At 57.5% G+C, this 19,613-nt stretch overlaps 1 protein-coding gene across 2 annotated transcripts in view; it reads right to left on the bottom strand.

The window, feature by feature from the left end:
• The window catches only part of THAP4 (THAP domain containing 4), a 42,977-nt gene that overhangs the window by 5,132 nt on the left and 18,232 nt on the right, over positions 1-19,613 (bottom strand). Inside the window, exons 1-4 of one of the 2 annotated variants that reach the window (XM_069478046.1) lie at positions 18,812-18,892; positions 11,767-11,926; positions 10,023-10,132; positions 9,234-9,337 (exon numbers count right to left, since the gene is read on the bottom strand). In XM_069478046.1, the coding sequence (XP_069334147.1) occupies positions 9,234-9,337; positions 10,023-10,132; positions 11,767-11,926; positions 18,812-18,815 (378 nt within the window). In that variant the 5' untranslated portion in view covers positions 18,816-18,892. Of the gene's footprint in view, positions 1-9,233; positions 9,338-10,022; positions 10,133-11,766; positions 11,927-18,811; positions 18,893-19,613 lie in introns of those variants that run through there. The other variant, XM_069477251.1, reaches the window with a different exon arrangement.

Below are 19,613 nucleotides of genomic sequence, written 5' to 3'. Positions count from 1 at the left end.
TATACATTATACCTCAATAGAATCCATTTTTAAAAAGTAAAAAAAATTGGCCGGGCACAGTAACTCACACCTGTAATCCTAGCACTCTGAGAGGCTGAGGCAGAGGATCGCTTGAGCTCAGTTCGAGAACAGCCTACAAAAAACAGAAAAATCAGCGGGGCCATAGTGGTGTGCCCCTGCCGTCCCAGCTACTCGTGGGGCTGAGGCGGGAGGATCGCTGAAGCCCAGGAGTTGGAGGTTGCAGTGAGCTACGGTGATGCCACTGCACTCTAGCCAGGGCGAGAGAGCAAGACCCTGTCTCAAAAAGAAAAAAAGTAAAAAAAATTCTGCTAAGCCACAGTAATGAGACAGGGCAGTCCTGGCACAGGACTCGACAAACAGACCCCTGGGAACCACAGCGACAGGCAGAGGCAGGACCCGGTGAAAGGCGGGGGGCGGGGTGCCCGTGGGGGAAGGGGGCAGGCAGGGCAGCTGGTCACTCGTGCGGAAAAGAAGAAAGTGACCACCTTGCGCCACAGACTCATCCCAGGTGGATCCACGACCTAAAGGACAGGTTTTAGGTTGAAGTGTAAAGCTTCCAAAAAAAATTTAGCATACATATTTTGACCTGTTAGCAGGGAAAGACTGCTTAACTAAGACACGTGGAAAACAAATCCACAGAGGAAAAGACTGACCAACTGAACCACATACAGTTGAGAACGCCTGCACTTCTTATTGCCTTAAAAAAAGAGAAAGAACTTCTATTCCTCAAAAACAATTTTTAAAAAGTGACAAGAGGCTGGGCGTGGTGGCTCACGCCTGTAATCCCAGCACTCTGGGAGGCCGAGGAGGGCTGATCGCTCGAGGTCAGGAGTTCGAGACCAGCCTGAGCAAGAGCGAGACCCCGTCTCTACTAAAAATAGAGAGAAATTATATGGTCATCTAAAAATACATATAGAAAAAATTAGCCGGGCATGGTGGTGCATGCCTGTAGTCCCAGCTACTCAGGAGGCTGAGGCAGAAGGATCGCTTAAGCCCAGGAGTCTGAGGTTGCTGTGAGCGAGGCTGATGCCACGGCACTCTAGCCCAGGTGACAGAGCCAGACTCTGTCCAAAAAAAAAAAAAAAAGAAGTGACAAAATACTCATAGTCTGAAAACGCCATTTGCAACACACGTAACTAGCAAGGTGCTTTGTCTGCAATACACAAAGGACGCCCGTGTGTCAGTCACAAAACGCACGGGGGCGGGGGGGGGGGGGGGAACCAGCCAACCCCCCTGGACGGGCACCTGCTGGGGGATGAGGCAGGACGACGCTGTGGGCCCGGGGGCCACTCGCTCGAGGGTGTGAGCGCGCGTTAGTGGGGGCGGGGGCTCTAAGCTCTCTGCTCAGCAGGGACGGCCGGCACCTGTTCCTGTCGGGGCCCCCGCCAGGCACGTGCGATTCAGACCACGGGGGCTCCCGCGGTCACGAGGCACAGACCGCACGACCGCACGGAGGCGGCACAGGCCAGACGGGGCCCAGTCACTCGAGCCGATTCCGACGTCCAGCCTCCGCTGGGGTCTGTGGCAGCTGCCCAGTCACCGCACAGGACGGACAAGCTGTCCCTGGGCCTGGCCGGCAGGGACCCTCTGGTCACTCGCAGGCTCAGCCAGGCCTGGCACACAGCTCACAAGGGCACTGCCACCCGCGGGGTCCACAGGCTGGGCCACACCCAGCACACGCCCACGCACACGCCCACACGTGACTCCCGTCGCGCCCCAGTGCCCGGGATACCTTGGAGCAGCTACGGGAAGGCCGCCCTCCCCCCAGCCACCCGCCCTCACGGGAGGCTCCAGCCCACAGTTCCGGAACGAGCAGGAAACCGGGTGCCGCGCACTCACGAGCGGACACTGCACGCCAGGCCGCTGACCCAAGACCAGACGCCCCCAGCAGGCAGCAGAGGCTGCAGCGCCCTGACAACCAGGCCCACAGACAGGTCTCGCTCACCCCACAGCCCACCCGGAGCTCGGGGGCCGAGACCCCAGGAAAGACGGCAGCTGGCACCGCACTCGCTCTCCTCACCCCCGACCCCGCCGAGACGGCAGGAATGTTTCCCAGGGCCCAGATCCACAGGACGGAGAGGAGGGCAGACAACCGCAGAACCCCGGGAAGGGACCAAGACGGCTGGACCTCGAGGAGGCCGGGCAACTGCTGACCACTTCACAACCTCGCCCGCCACAGCTCAGGAGTGGCTGTGACTGAAGGCTAAAAACGGGAGGTTTGCTGGAAAATGTGTTTAAGAGGCTGTTAGGTATCATTCTTACAGCCAACAAGTAGTGACAAGCAATCTGTCCATCGGTGATAAAGGGACAAACAAAATACAATGTATCTTTCTATTTGGCCATAAAAAGGCAGGTAGGCACGATTCACACTCCAACTTGGAACCTTGAAAACACGGTAATGCAAAGAAGCTGGACACAAAAGAACACGTCTGATACGGCCCCAATCACGAAGGTCCAGAACTGGCGAGTCCACCGCGAGTGGATCAGTGGCTGCCGGGGGCTGGGGGAGACGGGCGTTGGGGGTGACAGTTAGAGGGTGCCAGGTTTCTTCTGGGGGTACGAAAAATGTTTTAAAACTGATTGTGGTGACATATGTACAACTCTGAATACACTAAAAACCACAGAACTGTACACTTTATTATTGTCTTTTTTTTTTTTTTTTTTTTTTGAGTCAGGGCCTCGTGCTATTGCCTGGGCTGGAGTGTAGTGGTGTAATGATGGCTTCTCGGCTCACAGCAACCTCAGACTTCTAGGTGATCCTCCTGCCTTGGCCTCCCAAAGTGCTGGGATTATAGGTATGAGCCACAGCATCTGGCCATTTATATACTTTAGTTTATTTTTTGAGACAGAGTCTCGCTCTGTCACCCCAGCTAGAGTGTAGTGGCATCATCATGGCTCACAGCAACCTCAAATTCCTGGGCTCGAACAATCCTCCTGCCTCAGTCTCCGAGTAGCTGGGACTAGGGTGTGCACCACCATGCCCGGCTAATTTTTCTATTTTTAGTAGAGACAGGGTCTTGCTCTTGCTCAGGCTGGTCTCGAACTCCTGGCCTCAAGCGATCCTCCTGCCCCGGCCTCCCAGAGGGCTGGGATTACAGGCGTGAGCCATTGTGCCCGGCCCCATTTACATGCTTTAAATGAGTGGTTTGACAGTATGTGAATAATATCTTTGAAAAGCTATTAAAACATACGAGACGTGCTGAGTGACAGATGCACAGGAAGCAAACACCATGGGACACGAGCACGGCGGCAGCAGCCACTCCCACGGCCGTCTCCAGCTCCGTAACACGGTGGCCGCCCCTCCCCCCTCAGCAGAGGGTGCAGAGGGTCCCTGGCACTCTGCTGGCCGGATGCCGAGAGCAGGAACAGAGAAGGCGCAGGGCAACGCGCACAGAGGAGATGCCCAGCCCTGCCTGGCAGCCAGGCGCCCCTCTGGCAGCAGAACGGAGCCTCCTGCTTTGCAGCCCACAGTGCAAAGGCTGAAAGAGACTCGCAAGAGGTTCACGTCCCTCCCCACATGCGGGGACTCTCACGTGGGCAGAAGAGGGCCACAAGAGGCCAGCTGCGCTCTCGAAAGGCCTGCTGGCAAGGGTGGCCCTGGGCTGGCCGCTGGGACCGGGATTTCAGGGTGTTCTCCCCACCCTAACGGATCTGGGGGTCCCCTTCGCCTAACTGTTGGTGCAAACTGTGGTTCACGCCGGGCGCCTGCTTCCCCCCTGGAGTCTGGAACGTTCACACGCACCAGAGGGTGCTGCGTGACGGCCCTCACGACAGCCTGGGAGCCAGGTCTCTGACGGCTCCCTGGCTGGCGGCGTTTCCTCGCCCCACTCGCTGCTGGGGAGGACCCTGCCCCGGGCGCCTCTCTCTGCGCTGACCGTTTCAGGTCCTCTCTCTGTGACAGTCCTGGGTGAGTTCTGCCCGTCACCTGGCTCAGGGTGGTCTCAGGGATTCTGGACACACCAGGCATCTAGAGAAAGCCTGTAAGACGGAACGTGGAAATCAAAACAAACACACACAATACAGAAAAGCAACCTGGAAGGGACGGAGGGTGTGGAGGGAGAAGGAAAGAAGCCCCACATCGCTGTCCTCAGACAGGAGCGAGCAAGTGTCACATCCACGGACGGAAGGAAGTGAGGACGCCAAGACAAAGGACACAGCAGACAAAGGGAGCTCACGGAAATTAAAAGTTTAACAGCAAAAATAAAAAATTCAACACAATGTTGGGAGATGACAATGAGGAAATCTCCCAGAAAATATAGCTAAAAGACCACGAGAGGGGAGTAAGATCAGAAAACGAAGGGACCCTTCGGGAGATAGGGCATACAGAGGACGGGGGCTCTGGGGACAGGCGGGAGGGTGGGGAGGCGCCCCGGGACAGCAGCTGCAGCCACAGCAGACAGGACGGGCTGGGGGGGCTTTGCCCGGGCGGAATCTGTGGCGAAGTCGGGGATTGTGTCGAGTGCTGCCCCGAGGCAGAAACCGGCAGGGAGCTCGGTGCTGAACCACGGCTAAGTAGACGCAAACTAAGCGAACAGAAAAAGATGACTGTTCACTCCAGAAAGGTGTGGGGAGAAGGAAAAGCCCGTGCAGAGCCCAGTGACCTGGCTGTGAACCTGAGTAATCACTTGGAACAGGGACCCACAACCTTGCCACACAGGCTCCCGGCGAGGACGGGGCAGGACCGCGGGGACAGGCTCCCCCCGAGGATGGGGCAGGACCTCGGGGACAGGCTCCCCCCCGAGGACGGGGCAGGACCGCGGGGACAGGCTCCCCCCGAGGACGGGGCAGGACCGCGGGGACAGGCTCCCTGGCGAGGACGGGGCAGGACCGCGGGGACAGGCTCCCTGGCGAGGACGGGGCAGGACCGCGGGGACAGGCTCCCTGGCGAGGATGGGGCAGGACCGCGGGGACAGGCTCCCCCCGAGGACGGGGCAGGACCGCGGGGACAGGCTCCCCCCGAGGACGGGGCAGGACCGCGGGGACAGGCTCCCCCCGAGGACGGGGCAGGACCGCGGGGACAGGCTCCCCCCGAGGATGGGGCAGGACCGCGGGGACAGGCTCCCCCTGAGGATGGGGCAGGACCGCGGGGACAGGCTCCCTGGCGAGGACGGGGGAGGACCGAGGGGACAGGCTCCCCCCGAGGATGGGGCAGGACCGCGGGGACAGGCTCCCTGGCGAGGACGGGGCAGGACCGCGGGGACAGGCTCCCTGGCGAGGACGGGGCAGGACCGAGGGGACAGGCTCCCTGGCGAGGACGGGGCAGGACCGCGGGGACAGGCTCCCGGCGAGGACGGGGCAGGACCTCGGGGACAGGCTCCCTGGCGAGGACGGGGCAGGACCGCGGGGACAGGCTCCCTGGCGAGGACGGGGCAGGACCGCGGGGACAGGCTCCCTGGCGAGGACGGGGCAGGACCGCGGGGACAGGCTCCCTGGCGAGGACGGGGCAGGACCGCGGGGACAGGCTCCCGGCGAGGACGGGGCAGGACCGCGGGGACAGGCTCCCGGCGAGGACGGGGCAGGACCGCGGGGACAGGCTCCCGGCGAGGACGGGGCAGGACCGCGGGGACAGGCTCCCCCCGAGGACGGGGCAGGACCGTGGGGACAGGCTCCCCCCGAGGACGGGGGAGGACCGCGGGGACAGGCTCCCTGGCGAGGACAGGGCAGGACCGCGGGGACAGGCTCCCCCCGAGGACGGGGGAGGACCGCGGGGACAGGCTCCCTGGCGAGGACGGGGCAGGACCGCGGGGACAGGCTCCCCCTGAGGATGGGGCAGGACCGCGGGGACAGGTTCCCGGCGGGGACGGGGCAGGACCGCGGGGACAGCCAGTGGGTGTCTGGGGGCTGAAGGAGCCAAACCTCCCTCAGGCACAGTGAGAAGCCGACTGAGGAATGAAGCAGCAGCGACAACACACGTCATTAATCCATATGGAACGAAATACTAAAAGAATCAACGACAAGAGTTGAACCCGGTTACTTGTGAGCAGCAGGAAGTGAAGGTCGGACGCGTGGGAGCTGCTGCCTGCACAGTATCGCCCAAACTGGCAGACCGAGGAGGAAAAAGGGCCACAGAGCGCCTGAGGGACAGGGTCAGGAAGTCTGATTTTCATCGGGTGCCGTCGGGGGTCGCTCAGCACACAGCGACATGCTCCGCGAAACGCACGGCGGGGCGATTCTGTCACCGTGTGAGCGTCACGGGGCACTCGCCAGACAGACGCAGGCCTGCTGCACACCCAGGCTGCACCCCTACAACCCGCTACTGCACTGAACGCTGTGGGCAGCTGTCGCGCAACGCAAAACGCCTGTGTGTCTAAACATATCTAAACACAGAAAAGGTACAGTCAAAATACGGTCTAAAAGGTAAAAAATGTTGGCTGGGCACAGCGGCTCAGGCCTGTAATCCCAGCACTCTGGGAGGCTGAGGCCGGAGGATCGCTCGAGCTCAGGAGTTCGAGACCAGCCTGAGCAAGAGCAAGACCTGTCTCTACTAAAAATAGAAAAATTAGCTGGTGTGGTGGTGGCGCCTGTAGTCCCAGCTACTCGGGAGGCTGAGGCAGGAGTTCGAAGCTGCAGTGAGTGAGGAAGACGCCGCTGCAGTCCAGTGGGGAGACAGAGAGAGACTCCGTCTCAGAAAAACAAACCAAAACAAAACAAAGTTAAACCTGCACAAGCACGTACCATGCACGGAGCTTGCAGGACTGAGGCTGCTCTGGGGGGCGAGGGGGCGAGGGGGCGAGGGGGCGAGGGGGCGAGGGGGCGGTGAGTGAAGAGAGGCCCCAGGGCGAGACTGTGCACTGCTGGAGACTCCTCAAACACCGTGTGCTGAGGCCACACTACACTGACTTACTTTTTTATTTATTTATTTTTTTGAGACAGAGTCTTGCTCTGTTGCCCGGGCTAGAGTGCCGTGGTGTCAGCCTAGCTCACAGCAACCTCAAACTCCTGGGCTCAAGTGATCCTCCTGCCTCAGCCTCCCGAGTAGCTGGGACTACAGGCGTGTGCCACCATGCCCGGCTAATTTTTTTTTTTCTATATATATAATTTTAGCTGTCCAGATCATTTCTTTCTATTTTTAGTAGAGACGAGGGTCTCGCTCTTGCTCAGGCTGGTCTCGAACTCCTGACCTCGAGCGATCCTCCCGCCTCAGCCTCCCAGAGTGCTAGGATGACAGGCGTGAGCCACCTCACCCGGCCTAAATTGACTTTTAAAAAACAAACATGACCCAACATGGAGAAGATATTAATGTAATTTACTACATTAACAGCTTCAAGTGGAAAAACCACAGATTCCTCTCAAAGATGCTGCAAAAGCATTTGATGAAATTCAAAACCCACTCCTGAATACAATTCCTGATACACCAGAAGCTGAATCTTCTTGACTGAAAAACTCGTCTACCGTGAGGAACCTACGCGTGCATCCTGTATATGATAAAACACAGAACTATTCCCACTGGGGTCGGGGATGAGGGTGCAGCCAACGCTTGCCCTCGTTGCTCTGTCCGTGCCGGGCCGGGATCCCGCCGTCAGAGAGGTACGCAAGTCGCAGGAGTGGCCCAGCTTAACACAAACACACAGAAATCCTAACTTTCCCCACAATTACCAGTAATCAGTTGAAGATGAAATGGAAAAAACATTCTGTTTACATAACAACAAAAACTAAAGCACTGTTTACCCTGACAGGAAGCATGCAAGACCTGGATGATTAAAATTACATAAAAAAGCTTTACTGAGATGCAAAGTGAGACCTGAAATCACTGCAGGACACCACTGTGCTGCTGTGAGTGGCTGCCCATGGGAAGATGTCAGTTCTTCCCAGATCTCATTCAGGTATTCAATGGAGACCTGGCGTAAACTGTATGGGCCTTCAGAAGCTCATTCAGAAGAGAAAATGCTGTAGGCCCAGCACTCTGGGAGGCTGAGGCAGGAGGATCACTGGAGCCCAGGAGGTAGAGGTTGCAGTGAGCTGTGATGATGTCACTGTACTGTAGCCCAGGCAAGAGAGCGAGACTCTGGCTCCGAAAAAAAAAAAAAAAAAAAAAAAGAAACTGCTTAAGAATAACCAAGAAAATCTGGAGTAAGTAAAAGTATGGGGAACTTTCCTCCAGATACTAAAACGTAAAGCTGTGACAGTTGAAATTGTGTTGCTGGTGAGGAAGTGGATGGACAGAGGGAAATAAAAACCGACCCCACATTTACGTGGACACATGACACCCAGACCTGTGGGGTCGGTGGAACCCAATGCCTGGAACAGCCAGAACTGCGCACGGCCTCACCCCGGAGACAAACCCGAGAGAGACTGGCGGTCCGACTGTGCAATGGAGGCTGTGAGAGCACGGGAAAGCGAGGACTATTTTTATCATCAGAAAACGCCTTCCTGAGCAAGAATCCAGGTCTGGACACTGTGAACGAAACACTCCAGCAGCCACTACAGAGAAGCTCAGCCTGCGCTGGGCCGAGCACATCACGCCCACGCCACGGCCACACCACGCCCACATCACGCCCACGCCACGCCCACATCACGCCCAGGCCGCACACCCGGGACAGGCCTGTTACAAGGCAGCCGACAACAGATAAACCCATAGCGCATAAAAAGCTCCCACAAATCCGTAATGAAGTGACAACCCACAGAAAAACAGGCACAGACTGAATGTCAAGTACACAGAATAAGGACAAATGGCCACTGGGCACAGAATGAGTCCCTCACCCCTAAGCTAGAGTCAAAACACGAACGAGAAACTCTCTTTTATGTATCAGATTTGGAAGGATCAGAAAGTCTGAAAATACAGCACGTGGATAAAGGAGCGGGGAACCAGCTGCTTCCTGCCGTATCTATCTAGTGGGAACAGAATTGTCATGAAAAGCAATGTAACAGTATCTATCAAAATTTACATTGTACCTACCCTTTGATCCAGCAATTTAACTGTGAGAAATTCACAAGGCAGACATGGATATATTTGCATAAGTGCATGAGGCAACTGTAAAGGACGTTTGTGAAAATCATCCCACCTGAAAACAACCTAACCAACTGCCCCCAGCCAAGGAGCAGGTAACTAAATCACGGCACAGGCACCCCGGATGGTGTGAGAAGGGACAAGCTCGAGACAGGGAAGACAGACAGGCCTCCAGGACGAGGAGGGGAGGCGAGAGCCCGTCAGGGAAGACCACCGCATTGGCCACGAAACCGCGCTGGGAGCGAAGGCGGGGTGGGGGGCTCACCTGCTCCACGTGGGGCTCCTTGGCGAAGGAGATCCTGGCGATGGAGTGGGACGCGATGCACAGCTCCTGCCCGTTCACCTCGCCCTCCTCCACTTCCACGATGCCTGCAGGGAGGGTGAGTTTGCCTCAGCACCTGTCCCGCACACCTGTGCGCAGGAGACCTGAACTCCGCAGCCGCCCGGGCTGCGATGACTCTTCCCACCTCTGTCATCTTGTGGACACGAGGGGAGACGCAGCTGTCCCTACGGCACAGGGGCAGGTGCTCTATGGAGGGCCACCCTCTGCACAGCTGCCCTGGACCCCCGGCCTCCCACCCCACCGTGAGCGTGGGGAGTCTGCCCGGGGAGGAGCCTCATCTGAAGCCACGCCTCTGGGAGGAGCCTCACCCGAAGCCACGCCCCTGGGAGGAGCCCAGCAGAGGTCCTAGCCCCACCGGAAGACGAGGTGGGGTGGACATCCAGGAAGCGAGGCCCGTTTGGGTGAGCGGGCAGGGCCAAGGTCCCAGGCTGTTTCTGAGCCATTTCTAATGAACGTGGCTGATGACCACTTCGGAACCACCCCACGCAGGGCAAACTGACCCACAGCCCGCCCAGCGGCACCTGCAGGGGCACAGACAGGCCTCGCCACTCCCGGAGGTGCCCTGGGGCCGGTCCCCAGCATCCCCACTGAGCCTACCAGCACGTGGCAGGATGAGGGACACACCTGGGAGGTCACCCAAGCCGACCTACTCAGGGTGCAGAAGGCTCCTCCCTGCCGCTGCTCCCCCGCCCCACACACCCCAGGCCTCACCTGTGTTCTGGGCGCTGACGAAGGCCACCTTGTTGGTGTCAGGCTCGAGGCGGATGAAGCCACACTCCCTGTGCATGGGTTTGCGCGTGTCCGGGTGGAAGGAGTTGAACCTGGGCGGGAAGCAGGGACATAGGGCCAAGGCACCCGCCCAAGGACGTGACCTCGAGGGGCAGGTGCGCTGCTGGGCCCCGACCGTCCACCCTGTGCTTGAGGCCCGGAGCTCCCGCCTGCCAGACCCTCACACTTGCCCACTCATGTGGCAGTGTCTGTCCCTCCGGCTGACCGTCAACTCTTGAAGACAGAAACTTGTCCTAAAGAATCTCGGGGTACACCCTTTCCCCCGGTCCTAAGCACTCCACAAACACTAGAGACAATGACAGCAAAATCCCACCCTAACACGACTTTCCTCTTGAGCTGTATTCTCGGTAGGAGTTCAGTTAATGCATACGCTAACAAACAGAGCAGGCACTGAGTTACTGGGGTATAATTTCTTATCAGCCTTCGTCGCTGGTGCAGATTCACGAAGGTAAGCAAGAGACACCTGTCTTGAACTGACAGCACAAACCCACGAGTTAGAGACTAACTCACTGATCGTCTGGCTGGCATTCTGCGTTGCCGCAGGGAATCTATGCCTACCATTCTCAGAGAGAAACTTCCGGCAGGTCGTGCTGGTGCTACACCTTGTGTAAGTGGCACATGCTCGCCTTCTAACCCCGAAAAGGACACGAACTCTATCACAATCTAGTACACATGCAAACACATACACCGTTACATTTATCAAGGTATCTTTTCTGCTCTATCTTTTAATTTTTCTTTTAACCCGAGTCACAAAATTGACTTTCTGATCCTCTAACGGGTCATAATTTATGGTTTTAACAAGACGGCTTCCTACTGCTCTGGGCTGTTTGGCACTGCCCACAGTGTCTATCTTTCGGTTTATGTGCAGAGATATTACTTTGCCCTCATCCATTCAGTCAAGAATGATACAAAAGGGTAAGAGATAATACTTTTAAGAAGAATGAGATGTTCTACATCTTTCTGAAACTGCTAGGCATTATACAAATAGTGCCATGTCAATTTAGGGAGATTGTTAACATAAAATTGAACAGTGGGGACAGGGGAAGGAAAAGTTTTGCTTTTTATTTTATATGCTTCTTTACTGTTTAAACTTTTAAAATGTGAAATTAAAAAATAAAGCTATCCCAGCACGTCCCCGTCCCGGGGGGCCCCTCCACTTCAGAGCCCCCACGCTGCTGTCACCTTAGCAGCACCGTCTCCCCGCTGTGTGGGGGAGGGGGGGGCAGGGGGACTCCGAGGACGCCTGCTCCGTCCTGTGCGAGGGAGCTGAGAGCCACAGCACTAGTGGCTTCCTGAAGACCTCAGATAGGGTAAGTGTAAAAGAAGGCCATGCTCTCTCATTTTCAGGATACTAGGGTGATTAATTTTCATCAGGAATTGAGCACATACACTTGTTTTTACGCTTGGATTAACAAAGCTGTAATTCTGTGGTCAGCCTAACATCTCCAAAAACAGAGCCCACCCCCCGGCCCCCCAGGGGCACCTGTGTGGCACAGATGGTCCCATTGTCACCAACTGTGTCACTCTCAGTGGCGAGGCCCAGGCAAGGAAGAGGGTGCCCTTCTGAAACAGATCCACAAGCTCCTTTGCGCCTTCCCACCTGGCACTGGTCATTGATCAGTCTGGAATGATTTCCAGAGACCTGGGGGTGGGGACAAGGACTCACGAGAAGTTCAGCATGGGCTGGCCCACGTGGGAGATGTGCACCTCCTCCAGGTACCGGAAGGGCTGCAGTGTCGGGAAGGTTCCGGCTCCCGGCGGGTCCGACAGCCAGGTGCCCAGCATCCAGGACAGCGGCTCCACCACCGGGTTCATCGTGGGAGGCTCTGAGGACAAAGGGCGAGACAGTCAGGGGCCTCCTCCCAACCTGCCTGGCTGAGCGTTGCGTGGAAACACACGGCCCGCACCAGAGCATGCTTTCGGTGGTGACAGGTAAGCCTGGGGGACCAGCGGAGAGGGCAGAAGAAGGCCAAGCACCAGTGAGTGTCACACTGCAAGGTCCATCTCCGGAAGCCTCCGCAGTTCCTGCAGAGAGCCAGGAGGGCCTGGCCCCCAGCAAGGCCTGGCTGGGAGCAGCGCACATGGCACGTCGGTGCCCTGGCATGGGGACTCAGCCACGACCATAAGGAGCCAGAGGGAGAAAATGAAACGGGGCAGAGGCTCTTCCGGCAGGTGAAGTGTGGGCGGCACAGGCGGTGGGCGGACGTGCCTGGGAGCAGGGACCCGGGCGGCGCGGCAGCCTGTGCAGGGCCCAGTGGCCCCTGGGGACGGTCACCTCCCGGCTCTCTCCTCCCGCGAGTGTGGAGGACGACAGCGCAGGCCTGGGTGCTCCCGAGGGGGGTTCAGGATTAGCGCACGCGACCCTCACGCCAGCTGCACGCGGGTGCTGCTCTAGCCACGTTCTGGAGAAGGAGCCGCCGGGTGGGACCGTGGGAAAGCCCCACCGCTTGGCGCCCTCAAGGTCAGGGAAAAGGAGGTCGAAACTCTGCTGGCCACGACCTGCTTCCCACACACCTTCTGATACCTCAAGTCTAGGCGCTTTAATCGAAAGAATAAAAGCGACACTAAGGAGAAGCAGAAGTGGAGAGAAGCACACGTCGGCTGCCTGTGCACGAGCCTAAGCTACTGAGCCGTACTTTTTGTTTTTTGCCGGAGTCTTGCTTTGTCACCTGGGCTGGGGTGCAGTGGTGTGACTGTAGCTCCCTGCAGCTTCCAACTCCTGGGCCCAAGTCATCCTCCTGCCTCAGCCTCCCGAGTAGCTGGGACAGCAGGTGCTACCCCCACGCCGGCTAATTTTTCTATTTTTTGTAGAGACGGGGCCTCGCTCTGGCTTAGGCTGGTCTCCAATGATCTTCCCACCTCAGCCTCCCAAAGTGCTGGGACTACAGGCAGGAGCCACGGTGCCCGGCCCCGAGTGGTACGCTTTATTTAGCAAACCCACGCTGGGAAAGCAGAGGCCTGCTTCCAGATCAGGACTGCAAACGTCTCCTCCAGCCTGGCGTGAAGAGAAGATATACTGAGGGGGACAGGAGCTCCTAGAACCATCTCAGCCTCTGACACCACACAATCCTGGCAGTCTGGGAAACGGACATCCAGGAGGAAAGGCAGGCAAAGGGCCCGGAGGTGGAGGAGACCAAGTCTGAGGAATACCATGCTGAGAGGCCCACGCACGTGGCCTGGCCCAGTGGAGTCAGGGGCCCACGTGAGGCAGGGGGTGGAGGCCCAGGAATTGGCCCCGGGCCTGCCGGGCTGCGCAGGGCAGAAACAGGCAGCCCGAGGCAGGAGGCGGGTGAAGGTCCACTCCTCTTCCAGCCTGGCCCACACCTGTCAGTGTTCCCTTTTCAAGCTCCCCGGGAGAAGTCAGAAAGAGGATGGGAACACTGGGACTTTGACTGAACTTTCCTAAGCAGATACTAAGAGAACTCTAAATTCAGGATTTTAGTCATAATGTTTGATGGAGATACAGAGTAAAAGCTTCAGAACACAGTGTCAACTCTGCTGATTATTCATGTGCTACCTGTTATCTACGAGGGTTGAATCAATTCACTCCACGTGCCGGATGCTCTCCCGGGAGAAGGAGGCAGCCAGTAGCTGACAGGGCAGATAAACGCCGCTGCCCACCCGGTGGGCACACCCTCTGGCACAGGGAGACAGATGACAAAGAAATCAGTAAACAATGCAGAATTTAGGGTACACTGGAGATTAGCCAGGAAGGGAGATGGGGTTTGGGACACTTTGAGAACGTACTTTAAGGGGACAAGGACGGCCTCCCGGAGAAGTGAGCTGAGACCAGGGCGGGCTGGGGCCCTGCAGCTGGTCTGGAGAGCAAACCAGGCAGAAGTGTGGCAGGAAGCCAGGGCAGGCGCGGGAGGGAGAGCTGGGAGAGCCTCCCCCGCGGGCCCGGAAGGGCTCTGGCCTTGGCTGTGAACAGACACAAGTGCTGGAGAGGTCGGAGCAGGAGGCCGAGCAGGTGTGACTGCACGAAGCCAGAGGGGGCAACTGCAAAGCTCCTCGGGGCAGCGGCTGGGGCAGCGGGAAGGACCTAGTCTGGACCTATCTGGCGGCAGAGCCAACTGCATTTCTTTTTTTTTTTTTTTTTTTTTTTTGAGACAGAGTCTCACTCTGTTGCCCAGGCTAGAGTGAGTGCCGTGGCATCAGCCTAGCTCACAGCAACCTCAAACTCCTGAGCTCAAGCGATCCTCCTGTCAGCCTCCCGAGTAGCTGGGACTACAGGCATGCGCCACCATGCCCGGCTAATTTTTTTTTTCTATATATATTTTTAGCTCTCCATATAATTTCTTTCTATTTTTAGTAGAGATGGGGTCTTGCTCTTGCTCAGGCTGGTCTCGAACTCCTGAGCTCAAACGATCCGCCCACCTCGGCCTCCCAGAGTGCTAGGATTACAGGCGTGAGCCACCGCGCCCGGCCTGCATTTCTGATGGTTTGGACATGGGACGCGAGACAGAGAGGACTGGGGATTTTGGCCTGAGCTGCTGAGAAGACGAGCTGGCATCAACCCTGGGCAGAGATGAGGAAGACTGAGAGCAAGAGCTTGGGAGGCCTGAAGACATCTGCACTCGAATGTTTACAGCAGCACAATTCACACTTGCAAAGATGTGGAAGCAACCCAAGTGCCCATCAATACACTAATGGATTAATAAAATGTGGTATATGTATACCATGGAGTTCTTCTCAGCCACAACAACAATGGTGATCTAGCACCTCTTGTATTACCCTGGATGGAGCTGGAGCCCATTCTACCAAGTGAAGTATCCCAAGAATGGAAAAACAAGCACCACATGGACTCACCATCAAATTGGTTTTAACTGATCCACACTTAAGTGCACATATAGTAGTAATTCATCGGGTGTCGGGCAGATGGGAGAGGGGAGGAGGGGGTGGGTATATTCACACCTAGTGGGTGCCATGCGCACCGTCTGGGGGATGGACACGCTTGAAGCTCTAACTCAGGTAGGGCAAAGGCAATACATGTAACCTAAACATTTGTACCCCTGTAATATGCTGAAATTAAAAAAAAATTTTTAAAAAAGTCAGTCATCCCGAGATGGCCCAAGTCCTGTGATTTTCAGAATAAACAGAAATCATTATTTTTCAGACAGCTATGGCCTTAAAGAATCTTTTAGTTTGGCAGACTTTATCACGCTTTGCACCGAAAAGGAACATTGTTTGCAAACCTCAGGTTTTCCGGCCTGAACGTGTGGAGCACATGGCAAGGTGGGTGTCAGCGACCTGTCACCGTGCCCCGGCGCTCTGCCGGGCTGGAGCCTGGTGCCCACCCACTGCGCACAGCCAAGTTCATGACCCACCTGCACTGCAGCGGGACCCTGGGCACAGGGGCAGGTGCTGTTCTCAGGAGCCAGCCCTGGCCTGGGGAGGAAATGCAGTCAAGGGTGGGGGTGGCGCAAGCCGGGCCAGCGCGGCACCCTGGGTGCAGGGCTGCGGATGGGGCTTGGTCTGCCTGGGTCCGGTCCCAAGGGTGCAGAACCCACCCCGTGCTCTACTCAGAGTCGGGAGCTGCCGTGCCCGTCAGTGTGGACATCATGGGGACCTCGCTCTGCAGGGCCCCGGGAGGACTCAGAAGAGCTCGCGGCATCCCGACGCCCCCGCCAGTGCGACATGCAGGGCCCAGGGCAGGGAAGAGCCACGCACGGTCTCAGTCTCCGCATCCCAGGGCCCAGGGCAGAGGGCGGCGTGTGGAGCGTCCTGCCCGCTCTCCATCTGCTCGGACAACGCTGGGCCTTCCTGACAACGTCCGTCTCTTCTGAGGCTAACGTCCTTTCAGAATTGCTAGACAGTCACATAGAAGATCAGTCCTGCTGACACGTGTGCAGTGTCAAAGCCAGTGCCATTCCTCCTCCTAAGTTTTCTTAGCTAGTTTTGTCCTTTTACCAAGGCCGAGCAGCACCCCAGGAATGGGCCAAGCCCGCTCCCTAGGGTGGGAGTCACGCAACTGCCGCGGAGACCCCAGGACACTGGGGGGTGCTGGGGGCGGGGCAGAAGCAGCTCACCTCCTCCTCAGGACCCCCACTCGCCTTCCTGCCCCCCTGTGCCCTGGCGCTCACTGGCGCGACCCATGACAAGAAGCTCCCCTCAAACAAACGCAGGGGTGGGGACGCAGCCCCCCAGACCACTGAGGCTAAGCGGGTGAGCTCCCGCTGGGCCCACAGTGCCTGCTGGCTCCGTCCTGCCCTCCCGCCACAGCAGGGCCAAGCACAGCCCCAGCTGCGGCCGAGCCCGGGACTGCGGAGGGGGCTCCCCAGTGTCCAGTGAGAGACGGGGAGAGAGAGACGGCGGATGGGCCCTTCCTCCCTTCAGAACCTCTCTGGGAACACCGCCAGGTCAGTGTCATCTCCTTCTCGTCCAGGAGTTAAAAAAAAAAAACAAAAAAAAGATAATGAAAAAAAACTTTTCCGTGAAGTCGATTTCTAGGGAAAATAGGTCGCAGAGGTAACCCACCGCCACCAAGATGCACAGGAGGGCTGCGGAAGTGACTGGGACAGTCAGGACTTCGCTGAAGGGCAGGGAGGGGAGCTCAGGGACCGGCCAGGCCTGGACAGCTGGCGCGGGCAGGTCCTTCATGGCGGTGAGCGGCCCCCTGTTCACGACGGCTAGAGTGGGAGCCAGAAGGGGGGCCCTGGACCCCGAGTCCTGGGAGGCTCCCTGGTCCCTCCTCCACCACAGGCAGCTCCTGCAAACAGCTGGCCCAAGACACCCCACGGTTGCCAGGAAGAGGAAAACGGCCAGGCCGGCCCCCATGCAAGGCTGGCGGCACGGGACCCACAAACAGCCCCCCATGAGGGACCTGCCGCGACCCCGTGTGCTGCCCCGGGACACACCCTGCTCCCCCACCGACTGCAGGACACTGCCCAGCTCAGAGACCTCGACTGGGGGCAACAGTGTGGAAAAGAGCAGAAAATCCTGCAAACAGAGAGCAAAATGTTGCCAGGGAAGCAGTAAAATGGTGACCAGACATTTCCTACATGGTTTGAGAACAGAACGGGGCAATCGCCTCTGCGAAGACAGACCACTAACTAGAAACGCAAGAACTCGGGAAAGAGATGCCGAGAAAACAGGAGAAGGTGAAACAGGAGCTGGCAGAAGTCAGGAGAGAAATAAAAGGAAAAAAATCCGGGACGTGGGTGGCTGGGGCGCGGAGGGTGGAACACAGACAAGCGGAAACCGGCTAGAAAGGGCGGAGCGCTGGCGCGCGGTGGGGGCGCGGGAACGTGGCCGTGCGGCAAGGATTCCAGCGGGCCAGGCTGCCTGGGACACGTGCCGGCCACGATCCGCGCCGCGCCGCCGGCGGGTGAGCCACGTGCGCGTCTGCGCTGCGCTGCGTCCGCTGAGATGGGCCGAGGGTAAGACACACCCGGTGTCAGCAATTCAGTCCAAAACATGAACCTCAAGTATCTCAGTAAGTTCAAGTTATTGGTGATTACACGTTAAATTGACGTTTTGGATAATACTGGGTTCAATAAAATACATTATTGAAATTAATTTCACTTGTTTCTTTTTACTTTTTTCGAGACAGGGTCTCACTCTGGGAGCGCAGTGGTGTCCGCTCGGCTCGCTAAAATCAAACTCCCTCAGCCACACGTGAGCTTGCGAATCGGCTTGCGAATCGACTTGAATCGAATGACTTGCACAGCGGGCACGCGCCTGTCCCGGAGTTCGCGCGTCCTCGGGGCTCTCCAGACACAGACCACGCCACACTCGGCAAAGCGACAGGAGAAGCAGCGCTTCTTTGAAAAGACCAGACGAGTCTAGATGCCTCTTCAGAAGCAGCACTTGCGAGCAGAGAACTCGGCACGGCTGGAAAGCAAGGCGCCCGCCACTGACTGCGCACGCGCACGGAGGCTGTTCCCGTTGCCCGGGTTACGACGCGCCGCCGCGGGAGACCCGACTGCAGGGAAGGCCCCATTGCTCCGAGAAACGCTGCAAGTTCTGCAGTCCTCCAGGCTCGCTGCTATCTGCTCTTCAGCACAACGAGTTTCAACGTGGCCAAGGACAGCAGGCTGGGTCCTGCTGCCTCCTGGCCCCCTGCCCCGGCCGGGCACCTCCCTGCCCCTCGGTCCGGCTCACGGCTGCCTCCTGGCCCCCTGCCCCAGCCGGGCACCTTCCTGCCCCTCGGTCCGGCTGGGTCCTGCTGCCTCCTGGCCCCCTGCCCCGGCCGGGCACCTCCCTGCCCCTCGGTCCGGCTGGGTCCTGCTGCCTCCTGGCCCCCTGCCCCGGCCGGGCACCTTCCTGCCCCTCGGTCGGGCTCACGGCTGCCCGGTGCCCCGGGAACGGCGCAGCTCCGGCCACCCAGGCTCCTGCTTTCCCCCAGCGCGGCAGGGAGGGGAGCGCGGGACCACCAATCAGGTAATTCTAGAATCCAAGCATCAGGTTGGACTGAAACTAGATATACGTTAAAATTCACCAAACTATATTCTCAAAATTTGTGCATTTTTTATCCTATGTAAGTGACATTTCACTGGAAAAAGAAAACTAAATGTAAAACGAAGCAAAAAGTGTAATTAACAAAGCATCTGGCCTATTTGCCACTTTCAACCTCTTTAAATAAATCAGACAGGCTCTTCTATGCAGTTTTTCCTGATTTTTCTTTTACTAAACTCTCAACCAAAAATTTAAATTTTCTACAGGAAACTTAAATTTTCATTTTTTGGCCGAGACACTGAAAGCAGGCTTACCCATCCCTAAGTTTCCTGAACTCCAGACACACGCGCAAGGCTTCTCCAGGTTGCTTTCTGCCAGTTGGCGGGAAATGTTTGTACGCTGCAGGAAGTGCACGCTACATTAGAGTGCATTCTGGGAGCTCTAGTGCCCCGATAAAGACCATTTCTCAGAATACCGTGGAAGACAAAGGGAGCCCCGGAGAACACAGAATTTCAGAGCCAGAAGGAGCTCTGGAGATCAAGTCGAATTTTATGAACGAGGGGCAGGCCAGGGAGGTTGGCAAGGACCGAGACCCACTGCTGTTCCACCAACCGCAACCCATTAAACGGGAAAAACACGCTGGGCCAGACACATCACAGAAGCCAACTGTCTCTGGACCAGTCCCTCTGGAACCCCTGCGTGCACCGTTTTGTCTCCTGCGGCGCCGGCCACCACCTCTCTGGCTTTAACGGTGGAGGCTGAGAGACTGTCGTGTCCTGGCAAACTGCCTGGGAACCCAGTGACAGGAAGAGCGATACACTCACGGGGACCAAGAGACGGAATCCTTCCTACTGCCTCCCCACTCACAGCACTGTGTCAGTGACAAGTGTCCCTGCCATGGACACACAGAAACATGACATGTGCAGCCCAGTACATCAGGGTGTAAGAGAGGTGAGGCTGCCCGACCTGGCTGTCCCAGGAGGGGCTATCCTGGCACAGGGGGATGCGTCTGGGCCCCACTGGCAGGGTGGGGAGGGGACTGTTCTTTTAATACAATATCAAGGCCCTCAATTTACCAACCATGAAATGGAAAAAGGTGCACACATACACAAAATC

The sequence above is a fragment of the Eulemur rufifrons genome, chromosome 1 (genome assembly GCF_041146395.1).
Source record: "Eulemur rufifrons isolate Redbay chromosome 1, OSU_ERuf_1, whole genome shotgun sequence".
Classification (NCBI taxonomy): domain Eukaryota; kingdom Metazoa; phylum Chordata; class Mammalia; order Primates; family Lemuridae; genus Eulemur; species Eulemur rufifrons.
The sequence above is the reverse complement of the archived record's forward strand: the minus strand, read 5'-3'. Positions and strand labels throughout refer to the sequence as shown.